Source organism: Monodelphis domestica, chromosome 5, assembly GCF_027887165.1.
Source record: "Monodelphis domestica isolate mMonDom1 chromosome 5, mMonDom1.pri, whole genome shotgun sequence".
NCBI classification, from domain to species: domain Eukaryota; kingdom Metazoa; phylum Chordata; class Mammalia; order Didelphimorphia; family Didelphidae; genus Monodelphis; species Monodelphis domestica.
Window position 1 is genome coordinate 32,014,809 of NC_077231.1, and position 26,410 is coordinate 32,041,218.

Below are 26,410 nucleotides of genomic sequence, written 5' to 3' on the forward strand. Positions count from 1 at the left end.
AACATGTGAAAGTTCTGTTGGAAGGGTTGTGGAAGACAGATGCACTAATACACTGCTGGGAGAATCATGCTTTAGTTCAGTAGTTCTGGAAAACAAATTTGGGATTTTGCAAGATAAATGATTAAGCTTTGTATCTTCTGATTCAGAAATCTGACTACTGGAAATAATAACAGAAAGGGAATAAACCTCCACTAATACAAAATTGCTGACAGCAGCATTCATGATTTTTAAAAAACTCAATGATTATTCAATGTCTGAATGAATAATAGAAAGCAAATATGGTAATGATGGAACATTTCCTAGACTAAGAAAGATAGCTGAAAAAAATTCCGTGAAATGTGAGAAGACTTTCATGAAATGATTCTTAATGAAGAAAGCAAAGCTAAAAAACACATGATAACTGCAACAATATAAATCACATCAACAAAAAGGGACCAACAAATGTAACTGTCAAAGCTGATCTTACTGCTAAAGTCAAGCTTTACCTCCTCTTCTGTCAACTATGTAAATCTCATTCTTTAAGGAGAATATATTTCATATGATATATTTAGGCAAAGCCTCTGGACTCCTCTCAGAATGCTTTTAAAGGGCATATTTATTACTCTTTTCAACTTTCATTTCCCCTACTTTGTGATTACCACAGCGGAATAGATAGTAGCATTCAAGACTCAATCACAGCCTTGTTTTCCACCTGTCCTAGCTGTGTTGAGGTCAAGAGGTATTAAAGAACTTTTAAAGTATAAATACCAGTTTTTGTTAAAGGTACAATATAATTAATTAAAAAAAAAAAAAGCAGAGTCCAACAGTATCAAATACTGCAAGGAGAAGGAAAGGGAAAGCTATTGAATTTAGCATTTAAGAGGTCACTGGTAACCATAGAGAAGTGTGAGTGGTTGAGGACTAAAAGCTGAAATCAGAGGTGGAGGAATAAGTGGGGCCCTAGGCGCTATGAGTCTTGTTAAAAGTATAGCACCGATAAGGTAAAGACATTAGGAAACCATTTCAGGAGTATTAGGGTCAAGGGTTGCTTTAGGACAAGGGAAGACCAAATTGGTACAGAAGAAAGGGTGCTGACTGTGGAGCCAGTGGCCATGGGTTTAAATCCTGGCCCTGTAATTACTACCTCAGGTGTCTCTTTGTTAGGACTACTTATTCATCTCAATTCCAGAGAGCCTTTGAAAGTTCATTTGCCCCACCTGGCACATCCTTCCTAAAAATGATCCTAAGCAAATGATCCCATTAGAAATGGGTCTATTGCTGTTAAGGTTAAATGTCCCATTGATACAGAACGAACTGTCTTATTGAGTTCAGATATCTTAAATTTCTTAATCCAGTGGACCACAAGGAGGTAGGCACATCCATTTTTAGGTCCAGTCCCTAACTAGCTTGTGTAGTCTGAGGTTTCTGCATCTGTAGGATATGGTGAGACTAGATGAATTTCAAAATCCCCTTTAGCATTAAGATCCCATGATTTTATGACTTCTCTGTCAGTATCTGCTGTTCCCACTAGCTGACTTTGAGGCTTCAGATAAATAGTTCCTCAATGAAAATTAATGCTCCTTATGCAAGTCAATTACCTAGAAACCGCTAGTCACTGAACACATTAAAAAAAACTCCAACACAAATAATGCTCTTATGAACATTTCTGTGTTTTCTCCCTTCCTTTGGAAGTTGCTGACAACTGAAACAATTTGCCATTTTATAATTTAAAGTCCTGTCTTTTCATATCTGCCTAAAATAAACCATATTAATGATAGAAGATACAGTAAGAAAAGTTAAGGTGAAGTGTCTAAATTTGGACATCAAATTTTCTTTTGAAGTCTGGTCTTTTCTTCAGGAATGTCTAGAAATCTTCCATTTTATTAAATGACCATAATTTTCCCTGAAAGAACAGTTAGTTTTGATGGGAAGGTGATTCTTGGTTGCAAAAAAACCCAGTCCCCATGCCTTCTGGAATGTCAGATTCCAAGTCTTGTGGTTCTTCTATGTGGAAGTTCCCAGATTCTGTGTAATCCTGACTGGGGCTCCATGACATCTGAATTGTTTCTTTCTGGCTGTTTGTGGTGTTTTCTCCTTGGTCTGGTAGCTTTTAAATATGGCTATATATAATATTCCTGCTAGTTAATCTGGGGATTTATTATTGGAGGTGATCTGTAGTTTCTTTCAATCACTATTTTATCTTCTTGTTCAAGAATATCAGGGCAGTTTTCTTGGATAACTTCTTGAAATATGTCTAGGCCTTTTTTTAGTCACAACTTTTAGGTAGTCCAAAAATTCTTAAATTGTCTCTCTTGGGTCTATTTTCCATGTCAATTGTTTTTTCAGTGAGATCTCATATTTTCTTCTATTTTCCCAATTCTAATTTTTAAAGTCCCATGACCTTTTCATTTTTCCATTTGGTCTCCTCTTTTCTTTATTGGATTTTTGTGCCTACTTTTCCAGTTGATCAATTTTGCTTTTTAAGCTGTTATTTTCTTTTTGCATTTCTTTCTCACATTTTTCTTGTCCTGTCATTTGATTTGTGAAACTTTAAAAATTATTCCACTCTACCAAGACAGTACTTTAGGGAAAGATAAAGTAAATTCCCGATTGAACAAGGAATTAACTCATACCTTATAGTGAAGCTAGAACTTTAAGCTAAGTCTATTTTTAGATCTAATACAAAAAGGTGAAGTAACTCACAAAAGGTGAACTTAACAAAGAAATGTGAAGTACTCAAAAGATATAATCTAACCAGAGAAGGTGAGAAGTAAAGAGTGGACAGCCCTAGAGAAAAGCATCTGCTGTGATTGGTAGATGTAAAAACTTAGGGGAGGTGACATAAGAGAAAATTTCTTTAAAAGGAGGTCTAGAAAAGGCAGTTCAGGGGAGGTTCAGCCAGTTCAGAGGAGGAACTGAGTCTGGAGGATCTCCCTCAGACAGCTTCCTTGAGACAGTCTCCTGGTGAGTGATAAGACTGACTCCCTTTCCCTTAGGCTCACTTTGGCCAAGGCCTTTAACTACAGCCTGGATCAGCTTGAGTTGGAACAGTTTAAATTAACTCTTCCCCTCCCCCCCTTCTCCTTAATTCCTTCTCTATTAATTAAAATCACCATAATTTCCAGCTGACTTGGGTATTTTATTATTTTGGGATTTTCCCTGGCGACCAAGTTAATTTAGATTTAAGTCACAATGCTAAAATCATCTTTACAGATTTCTGAATTCCTTTTTGAGTTCTTCCGGAGCTTGAGACAAATTCCTGTTTTCTTTTCTTTTTTTTTTTTTTTGAAGTTTTGCATGTAGTTGCTTGGATCCCATACCACCCCCTGTTGGTTCTCTGCTTTGTTCTTTGTCCTCATAGACATGTTCAAGGGTTAAATGTTTCTTTTGCCGTTTGCTCATTTTCCCAACCTTTTTTTTTGCCTGTGGACAGGGAATTCTGAAAGCTGCTTTGCTTATTTTGTCTCTGCTGACTTGCAGGGATTGGTACAATGAGCTATTTTTACCTTGGGGCTAGGTCTTCAGCACAGCAGCACAGAATGGAAAGGGTTCAGTACTATGAATTTCCAGGCCTCACTTTGGGCATCAGGTGAAGCTTCTGGACTCTTCCCAGAATGTTTTAAAAGTGCATATTTATTACTCCTTATCTTTTCCATCTCCATTTGCCCCTCTATAGTCCTTTTCATAGCTGAATATATATATGCATACCCTCCCCCACACACACCCCTTTCCAGACCCAATCATAAGCCTTGTTTTCCACTAAGCTGTGTTGAGGCCAGGATGTTTGACAGAACTTTAAATATTTGGAAAATGCCACTATGGGATATGGTTACACTTCTAAATAAATATCTGATCTGTAGGAAATGACTTGTCAAAATTTGAACTTACTGTCTCCAAAGCTATCATCACCCCTTCGAGGAGGATAGTCATCAAAGCTGTCTGTGGCAGGGCGAGCCCTCCAGTCTGTGTCAGTTTTGTCAGAATCTCGATTTCGATCCCGATCACGGCCAAAGGAACGATCATCTCGATCTAACAAGCAAGGAAGTACTTTGTTAATTATTCCAGTTCACAAAGAATAGATGCCTGCTTTCTCTCTTGCATTATCATCCTCTAAACCACCTTGCTATACACAGCTGAACTCAATTCTGGAACACTAGGAAGACTGGATCTGGTGAAGGCTAGCAAGCATAAAGCAGAGCTAGGTGGTGCAGTGGAGAGAGCAAAGGGCCTGGAGTCAGGGAGAACTGAATTCAAATTTAATTTCAGGCACTTACTAGAGTTCTGTGACACAGGGACAATCATTTAATCTGTCTACTTCAACTTACTCAACTGTAAAATGGGGATAATAGCACCCACCTCCAAGGACTCTTTATGAGGATCAAATGAAACAGTAATTGTAAAAGCACTTGGCATGGTGCTTGGTATAGAGAAAGTCCATTAACGACTTCTTTTCTATATTAGACATTTGGTTATGAAGAATAGATGGATTTGGTCAATGTAATGCCATGGTTTTTACTAGAAACTAATTTCCTCTGAGGATAGGCATTCCTTAGTTGTCCTAGTTTTAAACTTCTCCCTAATCTGCCCTATATGCATAGAAAATCCTTATTCCTGCCTCCCATATCATATTCCTTCCTCCATTATGGTGCAATAAACACAGCAACACTCTCCTTCCCCAAAGTCTTACCAACCTATCCTTCAATCCAATGCTGTTAGCTAGTTCTTATCACATTTATTATTCTAAATGAGCTCAGGCATGCCTACAACTAACCTTGGCTGAGTAAAATAGGATTCCCCACCCCCCTTTATTCCAAACCTTTGGGGAAGGCACAGCAACACAGCTGTGATACCAGGGGAAGTTTCTTCATTGGCCCACTTACCTTTATCTTGTGCTTGATCAGCAACATCCACTCGTATTCTTCTGTTGCCTATAGACTAAGAGCACACAACTGTATTAACCACCCCTGTATACCATACAGCATAATTCTCAAGAGAAGTGTAGAGTCAAGGTCCCTTGAATGCTGGCATTGGCAAAAACAAGGCACAATCACAATATGGAAGATCAGGTAACTCCCACCCTTATTTCTTGACTTGACTATAGAATTCTCTATAAAAAAACCACAACCGCAACAAAAAAACAAAACAAAACAATTGGGAACCCCTACCTGCTCCCTCTTTCCTAAGAATTACACCAAGTAGAGTTGCTCAGACACAGAAAAATTAAAAGAAAACTGCATAGCATCAAACAACATTGCTTTTTAAATTACAAAGGGCAATTAAACAATTAGGGAACTGTAATTAGCTTCCCACAAGGGAAGCATTCTGAAGACTATTTAAAAAGGCTCTACAAGTACTTTCTCACATGATCATTAAACTATTTTGGCCCTCTTCAAGTTTAAGGTTATACATTGGTATGCTTCTTTCTTAATTGAAAATCAGACAAATTCTGGGCAGAAATAAATTTTGATTTAAAGCCCATGAGGGGCCTATCCCAACCAAATCTTTTATCAGTGAAAATACCACTCAATGAAGACAATTGACAAAAAGGAGTTGTAAGCCCAAACTAATAATTCTTTTAACTTGAAATTTAAAAAAATGAGAATGAACCCATACATTATTCTTTTTTCTGTACGAGAGAGGAATGGAAAAACAAGTTTAAGAAACAGCAATCTTTAAGTTCTTCCCTGAAGACCTCTTCTACTAAGTTAACTGGAGGAACTTCACAAGTATGTTTAGATACCATTATTTCTTCCCCATCATGTAATGACTGCCCCAGGCTTAATTTCTACTTCTAAAACCTGCATTTGTAACAGAAAAAAATGCATGTAAAAAAAGATTTGGGTGTATATGGGCATGTAAGGTTGCATAAATTTAAGAGGAAAAAATTGTTCCATTACCACAAACTAGGTTGTTCTAAGACATCTTTGTCTAAGTGATATTCTATCCAATTTGTATCTTTTTGGGCTGCAACCATATTAATAAGGCTTACTTTAATTTTCCTGAATTCTTGATACATTTGTATTTAACAAATGGGGGTCATTTAGCCTTTGGTTAAACATCTCCAGGGATAGTGAACTCACTCAATTACCCCCCAAAGGTAGCCCAAGCCATTTTAAAAAAGAAAATTAATTGCTTGGAAACTTCTGATGGTGAACTGAAATCTTCTAGCCTAGCCTCTACCTATTATTATCATCACTCAATTAAAAAGTCTAAAAACTTTCTTTTCCTTGTGTTTAGCACTGCCCCTACCTTAGCAGGATAGTCTTGCTAAGAATGCCTTAATTTATACCAAAAACATAAGGCTTTATGCTTCTTAGTTAAGAATTCTTTAGCTCTATCACAAGTGTCACTAAAACTTTCTTATTCTTAGAGTGAGATCACCTCTACTTAAATACTTAATTATGACCATGCTCCTCTACAGGCCAGTCAAAAACCAGACTGCCTGGCTAAAATTTGGAGAGGAACAAACTCTTGAAAACGAGGGACTGTATGCACAAACTGTTTCTGGAACAAGGGTTCAAGAGAAGACAAGTTTCCAATTCCCTTGGCAGGCCCCATACTATTGTGCCTGTGGGAATTTAGGGTTTGGCATTTCTTTGGGTTCCGCAGGTATTGCCAGGCTCAAGGAGAGGGCATCCAGTAAGTAGCATCTCTTAAGTAATGCTAACAAGCCCCTTGGGAGTAAACACTCACCTCTTCATTTAGGCTCAGGGCGCTGAGCAGTGAATCCAAGTCCTCAAACTCAGCGTAACCAAACCCTTTCAATCTTTCTGGATTGCTGGGTTCCCGTGGCAAACGTACTGCACTGATCTAGAAGAAACAAAACAAGCATTTTCATTTAGAGGCTCATGATTCTTTTACCTCCCACCTCCCTTCAATGAGCTTTCAGTCCTTTCAGTCATACCGCCTTAAAAGAAATACCATGGGAAGGACAAGTTACCTGAATCTTACTGATCAGTAAGTGGTTTGTGCAAAGTGAACTGATAATCCACCCCACCCCCAAATGAATATAGAATTCATTCCATAACTTATCAGCAAGCATTCTTAAATGCCCACCAAGTACCAGGAACTTTCATCATTCAAAAAGCTTGCCTTCTATTGAGATGATGTTGATCACTGTAAGAAAAAGTATTTTAGAACAGAGGATCAGAACAAAGGTGGATTTCTGCCAGCCAGGCCTCTTTGTGTTAAATGTTTTGATCAGAGTCAAAGATTTGTCTGGAATATATAAATCACTGAGCTGGGAGTCAGTTCTGTTCCTCCCTAACCTCCTGTATCTCTTATGATTTAGTAAGAACTCTTCCTCTATTTGATATTTGGAGCCCTTTACAATCTGGTCTATAGCCTTATTATCAATTACTTCCCCCCATGCCCTCTGGTCTAGCCATATTTGCTTTCCTCAAACCCTAGTCTCCAAGCCCATTTCTCTGCTTTTATTTTTACTGAACTATCTGCCTTATAGGCCATATTTCCCCCCTTTCATCTCTGTCTCCCAGGATCTTGGTTTCCTTTCTGGTCTCAACTCAAGTCCCTCAGTTTGCACAAGGCCCTTGCTAGCTCCTCCAGCTACAAGTTACACCTAACTTCGTAAATGCCTGCTTATTAATAGCTAGAACAAAGAATTCCTCAACCTCAAGGGCAATATAACTAATTCAATAAATTATTCCTCATTTAAATAGCTGAATACCTCCTCTAGAGACGTTTTCTCAGTAAACTATAATGTGAATTTCACATGTTATTTTTCTTTTGTCCCAAATCATTGAGCATATTTTCACCCCTTATGGTTAATAGGATAGTGTTAGCTCTTTCTCATTAAGAAACATTCTCCCTGCCCACATCTTATTGATTATCTGCTATTTTCTGCCCTTTAGGAGTCCATAATTTGTCTTCTTATCCCAGTACCCACCTCTTGGAGATGTCTGATGATTGAATAGCCTCCAAATTATGATGTGCTTGGAGCCTAAGTAATTTTATCCACCTAACTTCTGCACAATAAAACACAATTCATCTCTAGTTAGACACTAGAAGAATTTAAAATATCCTGCTAAAAAATAAAGAGAAGAGCTAACTTTCATTAGCAGGTTAATGTGTTTTCTTTTGAAGATATGCTTGGCTGACAACCCAGGTTCAGATCCCCACCCCACCCCCACCCGGCCAACTAAGAATGAGATTTCCAAAGGCCTCAGAAAGCTAAGCAAAATCTTGGGAACAAATACCCAGCACCATTAACTCAACTACAAGAAGCTGGGTATCTCTGTAAAACAAAAGGACTACTTTCTTGGACATCACCAAGTTCTTATAATCTCAAAAAGAATTAAAACATAGGAGGAAAAAAAACCCTAAACCGACAGTTTCATCACTATGAAAGCCCAATCTAATTACTGAAACCAACATTTAGACCAATATGTAAAAACAAAGAGTTTTTGTTCATACTTTTTAATAATATATGTATTATGTAGTTTTAGAAAGACAAAATTTCTTACCAATCCCATTCAATTTATCCTATTTGCTAAGACAAAAAAATGGAATAAATAAAATCATTGTCTGATAAAGAAATTTTCCAACTGAAGTTTTTTCTTTAATTCCTAAAGTTTAATCATTTTTTAAGTGATCAACATCATTTCATTTAGAACAAAGAAAAGCACCATCCCACTGATTTTTGTAACCACTGACAGAGAACCATGTAAGTCAACATAACTTCTTGAGGAGCAGGAGTTCAAGTTGTCTACTAAAGATCTATTTCTTCACACTTTGAGCCACTAAGACCCACACACATAAAGAAAAAGAACTTGGAGCTCCTAGGCATCACAATGCTGGGTGCATCAAGTCTGAAACAGTATATTCTAGTCAAACTGCTTTAAAAAAGACAGTTTTAAAATGACATACATTCAATCCTCTAAAGAAATCCTTGATGGAATCCTCCGTTACATCATAGGGCAGGTTCCCTAGAAAAGCAGTGTAGGGTGGCGACTTGGGAAGACGGCTCCGGTCAATATTGGGTTCTCGAGCAGCCCTCGGAGCAGTGGGTAGGATGGAACGGTCAATTGGAGGTGCCCTGTACATGTCGTCATCATTACTATGCCAAGTGGTGGAAACTAGAAGACAAAAATTGTTCCCATAGAATCAAAAGATGAAGCCTAGCTCCCACCCCACTGTTTCCAGATCTAGGAATGCCAAATTTAATCAGTTAAAAATCACAAGAATCCAGAGAAAACCAATAAAGTGAACTTATGTGACAAAAAAATGTTTGATACAGTCTGAAATGATTATCATTTTTATTCAACGTATAAAAATCAAGTCAAAGCCTATAAGTGCCTTTATGGGTTAAACCCCATGAGGTATGCTACTCATACTCCTCTTGACATACACCTCAAGTCTATGAGACCTTTGGGGAAAGTTTACAATATGTGAAATTCTTTTAAGACATTTACATAAAACTCAATAATTTTCCAAGACTGCTGATGAGGTGCAATCAGATTATGATTCGTTTTTATTTTATGTAATTCTCTCCCACCTAGAAACCTCCTCTTTTATGTAGTTTCTTGGTCAACCTTTTATTGTTTGCCAATGGATGAAGACAAGTGTGATATACTAAAATTTCAAGTTGAGACAAAATATGGGAAAAGGGAAGACCAATTAGCAGGTCAGTAGAAAATAAGAAATTAAACCACTGAAAGTTTTTAAAATTCAACTACAGATACAGCTTAGGTAAGGAAACAAAGTTTAGTGGAAGTTCATTAACTTAACTCAATTTTGGGATATGTTAAAAGAAACACAGTATCCAGATCAAAGGAGAGTATTCTGCTTATACTTTGCCTTCATCTAGAATATATTGCTGAGTTAGGCGGTATCACTGATAGACTTGAGTATATTCAAGGTGGCTAAGATGGTAAAATATTGTTATTAGGCTTAATAAGTCATATTTTGTTAACAAGTACATTAGTTTCTAAAATCCTTAATCCTCAGTAAAGGAAACTGAAATGAAGAGGTTAAACGACTTTGAAGTTACATGACTGAGGGGACTAATTTCAGAAGGATTCTTTTTTCTGCTATATTGAACAATCAGAGGGCAAGGACAATCTTTTAAAATATATGAAAGGCTGTAACTGAACTTAAGTGTGTGAAGATCTGGTTTAACAGAATTTGCAAGACAATAACTCTACTAGGAAAGGTCAGGGAGTCTAGTGCTCACTAGCTGTATCACCATGCAAGTCAACCTCTTTAAGCCTCAGTTTCCTCATCAGTAAAATAGGGGTGATTGTGGTACCTACCTAAAAAACTATGGCAAGGGTCAAGTGAAATAATGCATGTAAAATGCTTTCCAACTCCCCAAAAAGCATTATATAAAATTTTTGGGTTTTACTATTATTATAGTAGCAGAAACTAGATGATGTTAGATGTGAAAGAGAGGTTGAAATTTATTAGGCTGTTGCTAAGGTCTCTTCCAACTTTAGGAATAAAAAAGAAAATAAGATCAAGACAAATGAAGAAGTTGCCTAGGATTCAATTTCAACTAATTCATTTAAAAAAAATAAAGGAGGGGGGGCAGCTGGGTAGCTCAATGGATTGAGAGCCAGACCTAGAGATGGGAGATCCTAGGTTCAAATCTGGCCTCAGACACTTCTCAGCTGTGTGACCCTGGGCAAGTCACTTGACCCCCATTGCCTAGCCCATACACTCTTCTGCCTTGGAGTCAATACATAGTATTGACTCCAAGACGAAGGTAAGGACTTAAAAAAAAAAATAAATGAAATGAAATTAAGGGCAGGATTCATCAAGTACCTAGAGTATCCCGAACTGTGGAATAACAAAAAATATTGAGGTTTTATTTCAAGAGTCTAGAAAACAAAACTAGTGCAAAGCATGCAATGTTAATCAAGAACAAGAAGCGAACTACTGGGGTGGACTTAAAGCTAATTCTGGAAATGTGTGGGGATTTTGATAGGATTGATGGTAGGACTCTTCAGGTGGTGATAGTTATTGTGATAAAACTCACTCCTGTTCATCATTTGTCCCCAACCTTAATGAGGAATAATGGACATAAAGTTTGCTCTTCTCCCTTGGAACTAATACCTAGTATTGATTCTATTATGGAAAGTAAGATTTTAATGTAAAAGACAAAAAATTAAAGATGTTAAAAAATGGATTGGACTGCCTGAAGGAGTATATTTCCTACTGCAGGGCTTCCAGAGAGGACTGGATAATCATTTTCCCCCCCTTGGGGCGGTGGTGGTGTATTTTCTAGAATGGCCTCAGGTTTCAAGTAAAGGGGTTAATAAAGATTTTTGTTCAATGCTGGGAGTCTATGAATTGAAAGGTGAATAGGCACCCCTTTTGAAACAACTGAATGTAAAAGCTTTCTAATTGGCACCTGCCTATTTCCCAAACCATTCAGTTCTTCTTCCACAGGTCTGCCTTTCTCACTTTATAGACAGAAGAGTTGGTTTTTCAGTAAAGATGACGGCAAATCTGGGGGTGGTGGGTGGGAAGCATGCAGGGTACAGTGTAAATAACTCAAGACTTCATTTCAGACTCTGATACATATCAGACATTACTCTATGTCCATAAGCAAGTGATTGAATCTCTCTTCTGGCCCCAGTTTCTCTAGTATAAAACAAAGCACTGGACTAGAGCATGTCTAAAATTTCTTTGAGCACAGAATGAATCTGAGCTAACTTTCCATGGCAGGGAGGGGAAGAGAAATCCTATTGCCTATTTCCACTAGAGTCCATAAAAAAAAATTTCCCCCCAAAAAAGGTGGGGGGAAAGGTGAGGGGCAACAAGACCATAATGGTAGATGATAGTACACTTGGGAAGTGGCTACCCTAGATTCTTTTGTTGCACCCAACTGAATGTCATCTCCCTGAAAGTGGGACTGATATATAATCTCAAGATTCCTTCAACTTTCAAGATTCTATACCCTCTGCCACCACCACTACTTCCCCTGCCCCTTATAATACCTGATAATTTCTCCCATGTCCAGGGATTTAGGGGCATCGTGGCAGAGTGGAAAATGTGTTGAATTTGGAGTCAGAAGACCCGAGTTCGAATCCTGGCTCCACCACCTCCTATCTGTATGGCCTTCGGCAAGTCATTTAACTTCTCTGAGAGCCTCAATTTCCTCATCTGCAAAATGAGGGGGTTGGGCTAGATGACCTCTAAGGTCCCTTCCAACTCTAAAGACAATAAAACAAGGCAGCAATATCACACCTTGGTCACAGTTGGCATATTATGTAATAGAGAATTATGGATTTTAAATCAAAATCCCTTATTTTACAGGCGAGCATAACTGAAGCCCAAAGAGTTGACTTAATTAAGGCAACAGTGGCAAAGTGGAGAAGTTCTTTAACATGGAAAGAATGGATCAGACCTGTAATCTCACTTTTTGTCATCTTGAAACCCTTTCCTTAATACCTCAGTTCAGTGCTCTTTCCACTTAAGATTATTATAAATTATTTTTAGTTCAAAGCTTCAGATTATGTCCAATTGAATCAATGACCTAACTGGTCAATTCTGTGGGCATGAAATTCTATTAAATGAAGCTGTTAAATTATAGATGCCATAATCTAGTGATTTTACATCCTGGGCTCATTCTTTCACTAGATCAAAACTTACTGGGCTACCTATAGCAGAGCATTGTGCTGTGCTTGGTAAGTAACAGATGGGATTCGAGGCCCACTCTCAAAAGAATTCTCATCTAAAATGATTAGGGAGCAACTTTTAGAGTCTACATGGTATTAAAAGGAGGGAATAGAATTTTACCATCTCCTTCCAGGTCATCAGTTTCATCAGCCCAGCTGACTGGTTTGGGCACAAAGGTGCTTCCTCCCCCACCGGTGCCACCATCCTCAGCAAGGAAGTCTGTCAAGGTGAGGGTCTTCCCCTTCTTATTCTTCTTTTTAGCTGTCCGAGAATAAAGAGAATCAAAACAAATCATTTTTGATGCAACAGACCTATTAGTAGCATTTTAAGAGTTTTATTTCCTTTAAGAATTTGGGATTTAGACAGAAGAGAATAGATTCTGCCCACCATTATTTATGTATCAAGGGCATTACAGAAAGTGTTATAGCTCCTGATCCCTGTCCTCTAAGAATTTCCAACCATTATTACTCAGAAAACTAACCTGATAATTGGGTATTTCCTTTGTAATCACAAAAAGATTTACAAAACAAAGTAAACACTTTAAGAAAAATCGGCACACAAACACAGGTTTTTTTATTCTTAGTCCAACTTTTTTGCCTAGTAACTCACATACATGGTTCAGTGAGGTTTTAAAATGAATGTTGTATGATGCACAATTTTCACTAAATTAGGCCCTACCCGACATCATCAAAACCAAAAGTAACCATCATAAAGAGAAGCTAATTTTGGGACAAGTAAGAGGATTCTCTTAAGTAATCTCAATAACAAAAATGAAGCTCTTATCCTGATCTGTAGGTCCTCTACCACATGATGGATATTTGCTATGGCTAACTCAAGAATAAAGAATAAGACAAACTTTAGAACTGCACCCCACCCCACCCCATCCCCTGCTAAAGTATGCTTTCTTTCTTTTTTTTTTTAAACCCTTACCTTCCGTCTTGGAGTCAATACTGTGTATTGGCTCCAAGGCAGAAGAGTGGTAAGGGTAGGCAATGGGGGTCAAGTGACTTGCCCAGGGTCACACAGCTGGGAAGTGTCTGAGGCCAGATTTGAACCTAGGACCTCCCGTCTCTAGGGCTAGCTCTCAATTCACTGAGCTACCCAGCTGCCCCCTAAAGTATGCTTTCTTGATGGCAGAAAAAGTAGTAGCAAGCTTCATATTTATTGCTCCATCTTCTTCCAGACTTCTCCTTCTTATGACCCCCCCCCCCCCCCGATAACTATTTCCTTGTAGCCTTGTAAACTCATTTAGATTTTAAGAAATGTGTATCTTGGCTTGTGGAAAAGTTCAATTGAACATTCACTTTTTCCCCTCATTTATTAAGTGTTACCATAAGCTATGCTAAGGACCAAAGATACAAAGGATCCATATTTTAATGTAGGAAGACAACATACAAATAACTATGTACACACACAGTTAGATAAAAGGAAGTGGGAGGTAATCAGAGGCAGGCTGGAAAGGCACAAAAAAAGAAGAGGACAATTAGTTCTTTGACAAAAGGTGGGATTTGAACTGATCTTAAGGAAGCTGGAAAGAAGGCAACCAGTGAAAAGTCAGGACTTGGAATGTCCCGTTTAAAGATGCGTGAGATCAATGTATCTGAATTTTAGAGTACGTGGAGGGGACCTAAAGCTGGAAAGGGAAAGGGTTTTTAATACAAAGCCTTTTCTATTTGCTTCTTGGAGGTTACAGAGCCATTGGAGTTTATTGACTGGGGAAGGGGAGAGAGGAGAAAGCATGATCAGAATGGTACTCTAGGAAGATCACCATGGCAGCTGAATGGAAGATGAACTGGAATGGGGAGACTTAAGGCAAGAACAATCAGCGGTTATTACAGCATTAGTGCAGGCATTACAGGAAGAGAGCTTATACCAGGGTGATAGCTGTCTGAGTGGATGGAGAAGGGAATATATCTGGGAGAGACTTATTTACAGATTGGATATGTGGAGTAGATATGATTGAGAAGTTGAGGCTGACAGGTTAGGCCTGGGTAACTGGGAAGATAGTAGAGTCCAATAGAAATAAAGAAGTCCTGAAAAAAGAAGAGTTCAGGATTGTATACACTAAATTTAAGATATCCATGCAAATTCAGTTGGAGAAACTCAGTGGGAGAAGTTGGTGATGGAACTGGAGGTCAGGAAAAAGGTTAGTGCTGGATAAATCAGCCTGAGAATAATCTTCATTGAGAAAACAACCAGATCCATAAGACCTCATGAGATCTCCAAGTAAATAGTACAGGATAAAGAGGGCTACGGACATACCCGTTGGGGGTACATCTGGGGTCATTCTGGAGGAAGATCCAGAGACTAAGAAGGAACTGGAGGACAAAGAGAACCAAGAGAAACCATCCTAAAACCCAGATGGGGGAAGGTGATCTACAGTGTCAAAGGCTGGAAAGGTCAAGAAATATGAAGGCAGAAAAAATGCCCAAAATTCCACTTGTTCTCTGGCTGAACACTGCCTTTTTAATTCCAATAACCAGGAAGATAAGAATTTCCTACTACAAAATGTTAAGATGGTGTATTAAGCCCCACCCCCCACTTTTTAAGTGATTCCTTTATAGGAAATTAAAGGTTTTAAGTGAACAGAATGGTAGTAGCCATTATGTATTAAGAGAAAAGACAGCTTTTAATGAAAACCATAGGTAGCTACTGTCTGCATGCTTTAATTGTGCTCCACAAAGCCAGAGTAACACTAATTGGTAGCCAACCAGGCCAGGTTGGAAGGAGAAGATAGGTATAATAATAATAACTTCAGAACAAGAATATCCCCGGTTTACATATTGTTGAAGTTTTTTTTTTTTTTTAGGGATGGGGAGCCGATCTGGTGGTGAGCCAGAAACCTTAAAAAGGCACCAAGAATTACTCAAGAGGTGGTTAACCCGGTCTTTGCTTCATTATGGTTCTTTCATATCCTAATTCTACTTAATACCAGAGAAAGCCTCAGAATATTCTGTACAGTTGCTTGAGTTGTATAAAGTCATTTCCATGATACCATAATGCTTAATAGTCACATACACATTTTCTTTCAAACCCTTGCCTTCTATCTCAATTCTCTAAGGCAGAAAAGCTGTAAGGGCTATGCAATTAGAGTTGTCCAGGGTCCCACAGCCAGTCAATGTCTGAGGCCACATTTGAACCCAGGTCCCCAAGCCTAGCACTCTATCACTGTTATCAAGCTGCCACCACACATATTGAAATATATTAAATACTATGTATGGAGCACAAATGAGTTAAAATTTGTAGGGGCTATGTCAAAGGGTTGTTGGGGAAGGTCTGATAAGATATAGAAACTTTAAAATGATATAAATAGATGTCAATGGGCATTTTGTGCTTTTTGATTTTCAATTAACTGAAATAAAGCCAAGCACTTTTGAACAAACCTATCTTCTAAGAAAACACACTAAAAAGTTCTAACTTTTTTATTAATGGAATATGAATTGTTTCTAAAAACTTTCCAGAAATGCCACCAATGATTTAGTTTACAAAATCTCACATATCTTTGCAACTGAGGAATAAGATCAAGTGTTAGAAGGTACTTTAGAGTTGGCCTGGTCCACATTTAAGAAAAAAAAGAGAAAAATAAGGACCAGAGAGGATAAATGATTTGTTCAAAGAAACAAAAGTGGAAGAACCTGCTAAAGATCACAGCTACCTTGATAGCTGTATTTTATTGGTCTTCTGATTTCAAGTACTACTCCCACTAGATCTGTTACTTTTCTAGGATTGGCCCGTCCATGTTAAATTAAAGATATATAATAAAATACATTTATTAATCCTACAGATTAGTACTAAAAGACCACTAACTACGTTGCTCCACACAATGCTAAGAGCTATTAGGAGCCACCTACAAGTTGGGTAAACAGAAATGTACCATTTCTGAAAGGACAGGGACAAGATGAAGGTATTTCCTCTCAACGAGGTCCAAGTATATGCAATATTAACAAATGTTTCCAGTGAAAACATTCATGGTCTATTATATAAATTAATTAGCATTCATAAGGTGCCTATTGCATGCTAGGCTTTAGAGAAATTGAGGCTAAACCCAGCCAGTCTAACTTCAAGGACCTTACACACTACTTACCGGAGGGACAGAATACATTCCCAGATAGTAAGTACAGGACATATACAAAACAAAAACAAAGTAGTTTCAAGAGACTGGTAAGAAGGGATTAATAATTGTGGCTATAATAGGGTAAAGCCTCCTGAAGAAAGTGGAATTTTAGTTGTGCCTTGAAGGGAGCTAGAGGTTTTAAGATAGGAAGAGTAAGAACATTTCAGGGATGGGAGTGGGACCCTCAGACAGTCTGTGTAAAACATGGAGGTAATGCCTACTGAATATCTATCTTCAGCCATATGTCCTCACGGACATCTTAAATTCAGTATGTCCAATGGAATTTGTTATCTTGTAACTTCTTTATTACCATCAAGGACATTACCAACCGAGGTGATTCCTCACTGACTGCCCCCATATCCAATCTGTGGTCCAGGCTAGTGATTCATTATACTTTCAAAACATTCTCTTGTATATGTTCCTCTCACTAACAACTTTGGTGGGGCCCCTCATCATCTCATGCCTCAAGGACAGTGCACTTCTTCTGATTGGTCTCAACTGTCTTCCAAAATTCACAAGTCTGACCAGGTTAACTTCCCCTTCAATAAATTACAGTGGAGCCCTAATGGCTTTCAACATCCTCTCTACCCTTGAGTCTCTTTCAAGTACTCTGTATAACACTGGGCCTCCTTGTAGATCCTTGCACATGACCCTCCACCTCCCAACTATATGCATTTTCCACACCTGGACTACAATCGCTGCTTCATCTTCATTTCTGGGCTTCCTTTCTTGTTTGTTCGGTCATTTGGTTGGGTTTCCAAGACTTTGGTGACCTCATGGAAGACAATACTTACTGTTCATGGGGTTTCTTGGCAAAGATATTGGAGTAGTTTGCAATTTCCTTTTCTAGTAGATCAAGACAAAGAGACTTGCCCTGGGTCACATAAGTGTCGATACCAGATTTGAACTCAGGTCTTCTGGAATCCAAGCCCAGTGCTTTATCTACTAAGCCATCTAGTAGGCTTCCTTTAGGTCCCAGCTAAAACCTCTTTTTCTTTTTTCTGTAAGAAGCCTATGTTGGTTGCCCCTTTAAGGGTGGCACCTTCCCTCTCAGATTAGATTGTAAGCTTCTTAATGGCAGAGATGGATTTTCTACTTTTCTTTGCACTAGGAACTTAATTTGTTGAGTGCTTTGCAAACTTAAAAGTGCTATGTAAACGCTAGCTTTTATCATTAACCCAAAACAGATCACGAAAATTATGCAACTATAATTTACCACAAAACAAAAGCTCAAATGTTCCCTCTTTCTTGTCTAATTGTCATATTACCGATTTTCAAATCTACTTAACAAGATTAATCTTAATCACCTCCAGTCTCACTGCCTTTTAGACATGTCAAAATGGTTTTCTCATGATCATCTTTAACTCCATTATGTCCAAAACTGAACTCATCTTTCACCTGACCCCTTCCCATATAACTTCCCTACTGCTGTCAAAGGAACTACCACTTTCTTGTCAGAACACCTAAGGCTAACCTAGGTGCCCTCTTGGGATTCCTTATTCCTGTTCACATTTTCCATATCAATGTGTTGCCAAAGTCTGTTGATTTTTACCTTCTTGAGTGTCTTGCACACACCATCTTTTCTTCTCAGATACCCCCCACCACCCTGGTAATTTGCTATCTGATCTCCCTATCTCAATTCTCTTCCTACTTCATTCCATCCTACAGGAAGATGTCAGTTACCTTCTGTAAGTCCAAGTGTGATCAGGTCACCCCCCAACCCTTTCAACTATAGGATCAAATATGAAAACCTGTTTGGTTTTTTTAAAGCCCTTCTTAATTTGAACCCTTCCTCTCTTCCCAGTCCTTTTACCCTTTCTTCCCTTCCACGTAATCTGAAATCCAGAGATTTGAACAAGACATTCCTTGAACAAGGATGTTTCATGTGTTTTCCCTAGATTTTCTTCTTGGTAGGAACGCTCTCAATTCTCATATCCTGAACTCCTTAAATCTTAGCTCATCCTTAAAGGACTTTCCCAATTCTCATTAATTCTAATGCCGTTCCTTTGTTGATTATTTCCAATTTTCCCTCTATGTTATTTTGTTTGTACATAGTTGTTTGCATGGTGTCTCCCCCAATATGTAAGTTCCTTGAGAGCAAGGTGTTTTTTTTTGGGGGGCATTTATTTGAATTCTCAGTACCTGGTATATAATTTTTATTGATGAGAGATAGAATATTACTGCGCAAACAGGTCAGTCAATCTGATGGAATGGAAGAACACATAATAGTGACTAATGTGTAATCAGACTAGAAAGATAGGTGGAAGTCAGATTATGAAGGACCTTAGATGCTTAAGAGTCTCTATTTGATGCTAGAGAAAATAGGGTGTACCACTGTAGTGGCTTTCTGAACAAGAAGGATGTACTGGAAAAAAAAAAAGAGGGAGAGCAATTAGGATTATGCTAAGTAGTCTAGTTGAAGTGCCTAGAGTAAATGAAAGTAAATAAATTTATAAAGGGCTTTTTGTTAAGTCCAGCAGAAACAAATACAGAAAGACTAAGCACAGATTCTCAAGGGAGGGACATAAGGGGATTATAGAAGATGGAAGTTTTGGTTTAAGAAGTTACCATTTACCAGGTGAGTAGAGCCTGCAGAGCGGGCTGACATTACTTTCGAGTAGCAAAGGCAGAGCTGAGTTGATTAAGGATAATTATAACATGCCCCAAGCATAAGTAAACACTGTAACTGACTAGTTTTTGTACAATAAAACAAGTCTCAATTTGAAGAGTGAGGTAGAGGTACCCTGAGGCAGCAGGGACCAGCCAGCTCTAGTGGATCATGAGTTTGTGCTCATACATTCTCCAATCAAGTGGGGGAAGGGGGAATCCAAAAAAATAGGCCATCCACAGAATGGTTGTGGTGTAGAAGTGTGACAGATGTTGAAGAGGCAAATTCCTGAAGACTAGGCAACTGATAGGACAGTGGGTGAGTGTGCTACTATGTTCTTTGTAACCCCTGCTGTTTTCTTGTCAGTTATAAGTTTAGGATCACCAACTTTCCCATTTTCTGTTTAGCCATGTTTAGTGTGATGAGTGCTCTTTGGTACAAGGTAGTCCTTTGCTAAAGTGTTTCATAAGATGCTTTCAATTCCATCCTAAATAGTTTTATTTAAAAAGAAAAAAACCATACACTTCATATGTATGTATATATACATGTATTCTTTAAATAAAAATTTAAAACTCTTAAAAACTAATCAGAATTTATCTTGATCTAAAAATTAGGGATGGTCTAAAAACCATCTAGAAAAAGGGAGCAAATAAAAAGTTCTAATTGAGGTATATTTGGTAATTGAAGAATCTTCAAAAGGTCTAAGTAGAAGCACCTTTTTAAAAGAGGGAAAATATTTCTGAAGCCTTCCTAAACAATCCCTTTAAAAGTTCTTAATATAGGAGACAACATATTTGTTTGGAAATTGCGGGCTGTGTTTATTATGCTATCTAGGATAGATAGTGGTACAGTTTATCAGCTAGCAGTGGTTAAAGTTCAATTAGTTAAAGGCTAAACTCATGCAGGAAAAGACAGCAACCTGACTTAAAAGTTAAAAAAAAATACAACTTAAAAAGATCAATTAATAAAATAGCTTTTTCTATAAAAAATAGACTTGTTTCTGCCTCCATAGTCTCTTGTTCAGCAAGAATCATTTAAAGAAATTCATCTAAACCAAATAAGCACTGTAATTTCAGATTCACATGAACAAATGTCAGTTTCTAATAACAACCAAGCCAGGCCAATTACTTTACCTACCCTTCTGAATAGGCTAGTATTCTCTGGCTAAGAAAGTCAGAAACTAAATCCTGCTTACATTTCTCCAGAAAGAAAAACATTATTCTTAAGAACTGCTGGCCTAGAAAGATTATTCAGTAAATGCAAAATATTGACCCATCAAAATTCCATGAAAAAATGTGGGTCTGGAAAATCATACCAATGTGCAATCTAACAGAGGATAAGCACATTTACTTTCACTCTTCAAGTAAGTTGTATCACTAGAGAAGCAGAGTCAAGAGACTGTAATGATATTCACCACCCCCTTGGCTCTAGGGTTACTTGGTCTCTCCATGACCAATTCCACCATCTGGAAATTGAGGGCCTTTTTTTCATCCTCAGGGATACTGAGAGGATGAATGTGGTCAGCATCAAACCATATATATGTAATTAAATGCACGTGACATCCTCCTATATATTTAAGGTTTGAGATCTTCAGAAGTACTTTGGGTTTAAACTATTTAGTACTTTTGATTTAGTTCATAACACATGATCTTGTATTCAATCAAGTATTTATTAAGGGCTTACTCTATGCTAGACAGTGGGGATACAAAAACAATGAATGCAAGTCTTCACTCCCAAGAACCTGACAACCTCCGGGAGGTGAGGATACCAACATATGTAAACATGAAGAGAAAGAATCACATCTTGAAGAGAGGGATTTTATAAGGTGGAGGTGAGGTAGTCAATGAAAAAGACAGTTTGGTGTGTGAGGAAATGAAAGTAGGACAGTATTGGATTGTAGGACACACAAGGAGCCTGAATAGAGAAGGTAGGTACCAAATTGTGGAAGGTCTGTAGTCTAACCAGAATATCTGATCTTAGCAGTTACCAGGATTGCAAAGGAAAATCATTTTGACAAGCAATGTGGAGGATGGACTGAAGTGGGAGACTTGAGGAAGACAACCAATTAGTAGACCACGGCAATAATCTAAAGGAGAGATGAGGGTCTTAAACTGAAGTGGTAGAAATGTGAGGAGAGGGAATATCAGATACTAAAGATCTAATTTGGCAATTGAATGGCTATTTCTAGTGACAATAGGATGAGGAATTGAATGGCCCAAGGTTATGAATTGCCTTTGACAGAAGAAACAAGAAATCTTAAGAGATGGTTTTAGAGGGGAAAATAATGAGCATAAATTCATTCTGTTTAGTACAAATTGGTTTGAGATACTGCAGGATATCCAATTCAAAATATACAATAGGGATGTGTGCAGTGGGCATGGCAGAGGAAAAGAGCCAGGGTGATTTCAGGCAAAAATGGAAAGGGTGGTTGAACACATGATTCTAAGATTGTTTAAAACAAACAAGGAAAATTTAGACCAAAAAAGGATCGAGAGCATTCAACCAAAACCATGATTACATAGACTCAATGAGGATACTGCACTTATATTTCCTGTATTATTCTTGCTTAGAAATTATATTGTAGAAAATATTATTTGGCATTTTCCCTATATCTGCACACATTTTCCCCTACTGGCTCTTATAGAAATAATGCAAATAGGAAGGTCACCAAAGAATAATTTCTCTGTATTATTTCTTTTAAGCATAGATCTGTGATTTCATCCATCAGTCCAGGCTAGTGCCAGAAATTCCTACCATAGCAGATTTGCAACTGCTTTAGTTTTAGAGGTGCTGGGAGAATTGAGAGAGTAAATGAGCTGACTAAGGTACCTCTTCACCATGTTGCAACTCAGAAGAAAAACTCCAGTGCCAGACAGAACTTGATTATAGCAGATAACAGAGCATGAGATTTAAAGGGGCACTAGATTTGAAGTGAGAAGGCATAGGTTCAAATTCAGGCTTTTCTGTTCACAACTTATGTTAACTTGAAAAGTCACAGTAACTTCTGTTTAGAAGGGAACTTCAGAAGTTAACTTATCCATAATCCTCGTTTTTACAGGCGAGGGCACAAAGGCCAAGATAAAGTAACTCACCCAGGGTCATACAGTCTGATATGGGTCTTGAGATTGAACCCAGGTCTCCTTGATTCTAATGAACACTGTCTACATCCATTAAGCCATATGGTCACTTAACCTCTCTAGGTCTCAAGTTTTCTCATCTGTAAAACGAAGTAAAATGTCTAGATGCCCAGCTCATAACCAAATCTGCTGAATTTATCATAAAAATGTGTAGTTAAAGAGACCCCCAAGAGAATCTTCCTGGGGTGTCTACCAAGCATATAACAGACCTGACTACCTGGATCATTAGGAATCTCCTTCACTCAATAGGCTGCTCTAAAATAGGTCCACATTTCTTGAAGGTCAATACTAGGTCACAATGGAAATGGAAAACATACTGCTCAGATGAATTTCGAAAGGGCTAATATAGATAGTGAAAGGGATTTATGAAATCCTTAAGCATTTTCAAAAACCAATTTTAAGTCCCCTTAGAAAGAAAGAAAGAAAGAAAGAAAGAAAGAAAGAAAGAAAGAAAGAAAGAAAGAAAGGGAGCCAGGCAAACATTAGAATGCTGGAATCATCTGGAATATTACTGTCAGGGACTGGGACCAGAACATTGTGCTTTGTGAAGACAGTTTAATCAGCTGGACTCAAGACTGGAAAGACAAAACAAGAGAAAATGACAAATCTATAAAAAAGTGACTGTGTAATCACGATGGTATGGACCTTAGTTTCCACATTTGTACAATCGGAGTATAAGAGAATTTTAGAGATGGAAGGGATATTGAAGGTCATTGAGGATTACATGTACATGGATGGTCTCTAAGGTTCTTTCAGGTCTAAAATGAAAGGCGGGAGACAAACTGATCACACATATATTCAACAATTCCTGGAATTTGGCAGTTTTTGGCCACTGATTTTGGTTCTGAATTTGAAAGAGGTAAATATAAGATAAACAAAAGTACTACTTTACATGCAAAACCAAACCTTGAACTAGTAATTTTGCAATCAATAGTTGGTATAATTTCTTTAGCTAGTAAATTTCTTAGGCTCTTAATGGCCAGGATGACCTATGCCCTTTCATAATCATTCCAAAAGCAGCAACAGGCTCAATTAACCAGTTTGTTTCCAGTAGGTCAATTCATATATTCAGAAAATCTCTTTTCTTCAGCCCTGGTGCAAAGCCCAGTAACACATAAAACAAATTTGCAGGAAGGGATATAAAAGCTTTGGAGATTGTTAATACCTCCAAGTTACTAATTATGGGGGCGCTAAGGGAAGAAGTAATTCTCTCTACATCTAGATGCAGATCTAAATACTACAAAAATGGCCAGAATCCTAATGCCTATTCCCTAACAACTTTTTTGGAACTAGAAGAAAAACTGGATCTGGAGTACAACTGACTCTAGTAAACCTTTTTTGTCAGGAGTCTTTAGGACTGGTGAAACCTGTAGGTCCTTTTTCAAAATGCCTTTAAATGAATAAATTACACGGTGCTATTGACCTAGGGTTAAGAATTCCTGGTCTAGAGGGCAGAGCATACCAAGAGATGTGTCAGAAAGCTCCAGCAGCCTGTCGGGAAATGGTGCAAAGCCACATGCCCCATTCAGGGCTCGGCAGCGGCCCCATCCAGGAGGGCCTAGGGACGGAGAAAGGCCGCTACAACAGACCGGTGCTATTTAACTATTGTACAAAATGCGTTTCAATTTTCCAGGCCCCTTTAAAGTAATGGGGCTGATTCTTAGTGGGTGCGGGAAGGTAGCTTGGAGAAAGGCTGAACCCCACCCCGCCGCTTCGCTTCCTCTTCCGAGGCTGGGCCCGCGTGTCGGCCCCACACGTGGACGCTGCACTCTGGGACTCCAGATTCCCCCCCCTTTACTGCCCTCAGCACAGGGCGGTTGGGCAGTGTAGGGACGTGGACAGCAAAGAGGGACAGTAGATGGGGGTGAGTAAGGGGAGGCAAAAAGGGGAAGCCGGACCACGCAAAGCTCCCCATCTGGTTACCGGCGCGCGTGCGCGGACGCCGTCGCCTCCACTCCGCTTCCCGCGCACGCGCGCCGCTCCCTGCCCCCCACCCCACCTCCCGTAACCGGCTCACGAGCTCACGTTCTAACCGCTCCCCGCGATCGCCCCACCATCTCAACGGCCTCGCGCCCCGGAGCCCTCGTAAGAGTGCGCCAGCTGCGCGCCCAGAGACCCCTCCTTCCCCGCACGCGCACGGGGTCTGGCGCTGATGGGGGGCAGGGGGGGGCGTCTCGCGCCTCCCGAGGGTTCCTTCCCGCCCCCTCCCGACTCCAGGTCGCGCCGCAGCCCGTCCCCGCCCCCACTCCAGCCTCGAGCTGACGGGGTAAAAAGGGTGTGAGGGGTAGGGAAGGACACCTTTCCCTCTTTTCTCCCCATCCTCGAGGGGATCCCTTGAAAGAACTGAGCTGCCTGCCGGGCGCAGCCTCAAACCCCAGGGGACGGCGGCAGCGCCCGCTCCCCAGCCCAAGGGAGCCAGCGGGTTAGGCCCAAAGTGGGGTTTCGGGGCCCAGCCTTCCGCGGCACTCCGGCGCTCACTCACCTGAAGCCGCCATGTTGGGAGAGGGAGAGAGAACGCAAAGGACCCGGATGAGGCAGTCACGTGATTATAGCGAGCGCGTCGGGCTGGGAGACGCGAAGCTGGGCGGAGAGGTGGGGGGGCCCTACTGAGGGGGAGGGGAGACGGGGGACCGGGCGGTGCTGAGCTGGGCGCATCAACGTAGCGCGAGGGCGGCAGGGTTGCGTCAGGCAGAGGGACGAAGCACAACGTGTGGGACAGAGGGCGTGACTTGCCCGGCGCGTAGGGATGGCGTGACGCCCGGAGAGTCTGGGGGCGGGGCCCAGCCTGGGGGCGGGGACAATTGATTCTTGGGTCCTTGTGCCCAAGGAAAAGGTGGAAAAAGGGGGCGGGCGGGCTAGCGAGCAAGCGAACTTTGCGGTGATCCCTACTGGGTCCCAAATCAGGGAATGTAACAATAATGAACGGAATCATAGGTTTAGACTGGGAAGGGACATAGTAGTCCAATATATTTATTGCTCAATATAAGGAAACAAAGCTAAAGAAGTAAAGTGATTTACCCAAGATTGATGTTCAGACTTATCCAACTATCCATGACCCCATTTAAGGATTTCTTGACAGAGATACCAGAATGGTTTGCCGTTTCCTTCTCCAGCTCATTTTACAGATGAGGAAACTGAGGCAAACAGAATAGACTTGAACTCAGGAAGAGGAGTCTTCCTGACTCCAGGCCTAGCTCTCTATACAATGCACCACCTAGCAGCTAGTCCATGGTAAAGCCAAGATAAAATCAGCTCTGCTGGCTCCAGAATCAGGGCAATTTTGGCTACACCATTTAGCTTCAAAATGTAGTGCCTAGAACTGAAACCCATATCACAAACTCAGTCACAGCTGAGCAGTGTTTGAATTTGAGCACTGTTTGAATTCTGTCTCATAGACTTACAGGCTGTGTGACCCTGGCAGAGTCATTTGCTTTCCCTCCTCTGCTCTGACTATTGACCTCACTGTTTTTTAAGCCCCAACTAAAATCCAACCATCTATAGGAAGTCTTCCCCAACCCTTCTTAATCCTAGTATCTTCCTTTTATTTATTATTTCCTACTTATCCTGCATATAAATTATATCTCTTTGCTTTCATGTTGCCTCGAGCTTGGAAGCTCCTTGATGTTTTGTTTTTTCATTTTAATTTAAAAAATATTTTTCCATGATTCATTTTCTTTCTCTCCCCCTTTCATGAGCCCATAAGCAATTCCACTGGATTATACAAATATTAATATCTATTTCCACGTTATTCGTTTTTGCAATAGAGCAATCTTTTAAAACCAAAACCCCAAATCATATACCAATATACACAAGTGATAAATCATGTTTTCTTCTGCATTTCTACTCCTACAGTTCTTTCCATGTGAATAGCATGCTTTCTCACAAGTCTCTCAGAGTTGACCTGGATCATTGCATTGCTACTAGTAATAA

At 39.5% G+C, this 26,410-nt stretch overlaps 1 protein-coding gene across 2 annotated transcripts in view; it reads right to left on the minus strand.

The window, feature by feature from the left end:
• EIF4B (eukaryotic translation initiation factor 4B) overlaps positions 1 to 25,262 on the minus strand; it is a 41,079-nt gene extending 15,817 nt beyond the window's left edge. Inside the window, exons 1-6 of one of the 2 annotated variants that reach the window (XM_056798157.1) lie at positions 24,963 to 25,262; positions 12,742 to 12,882; positions 8,866 to 9,074; positions 6,673 to 6,789; positions 4,860 to 4,914; positions 3,868 to 4,008 (exon numbers count right to left, since the gene is read on the minus strand). In XM_056798157.1, coding sequence (XP_056654135.1) covers positions 3,868 to 4,008; positions 4,860 to 4,914; positions 6,673 to 6,789; positions 8,866 to 9,074; positions 12,742 to 12,882; positions 24,963 to 24,975 — 676 coding nt within the window. In that variant the 5' untranslated portion in view covers positions 24,976 to 25,262. The remainder of the gene's footprint in view (positions 1 to 3,867; positions 4,009 to 4,859; positions 4,915 to 6,672; positions 6,790 to 8,865; positions 9,075 to 12,741; positions 12,883 to 24,962) is intronic. The other variant, XM_056798156.1, reaches the window with a different exon arrangement.
• Positions 25,263 to 26,410: the final 1,148 nt, after the last annotated feature.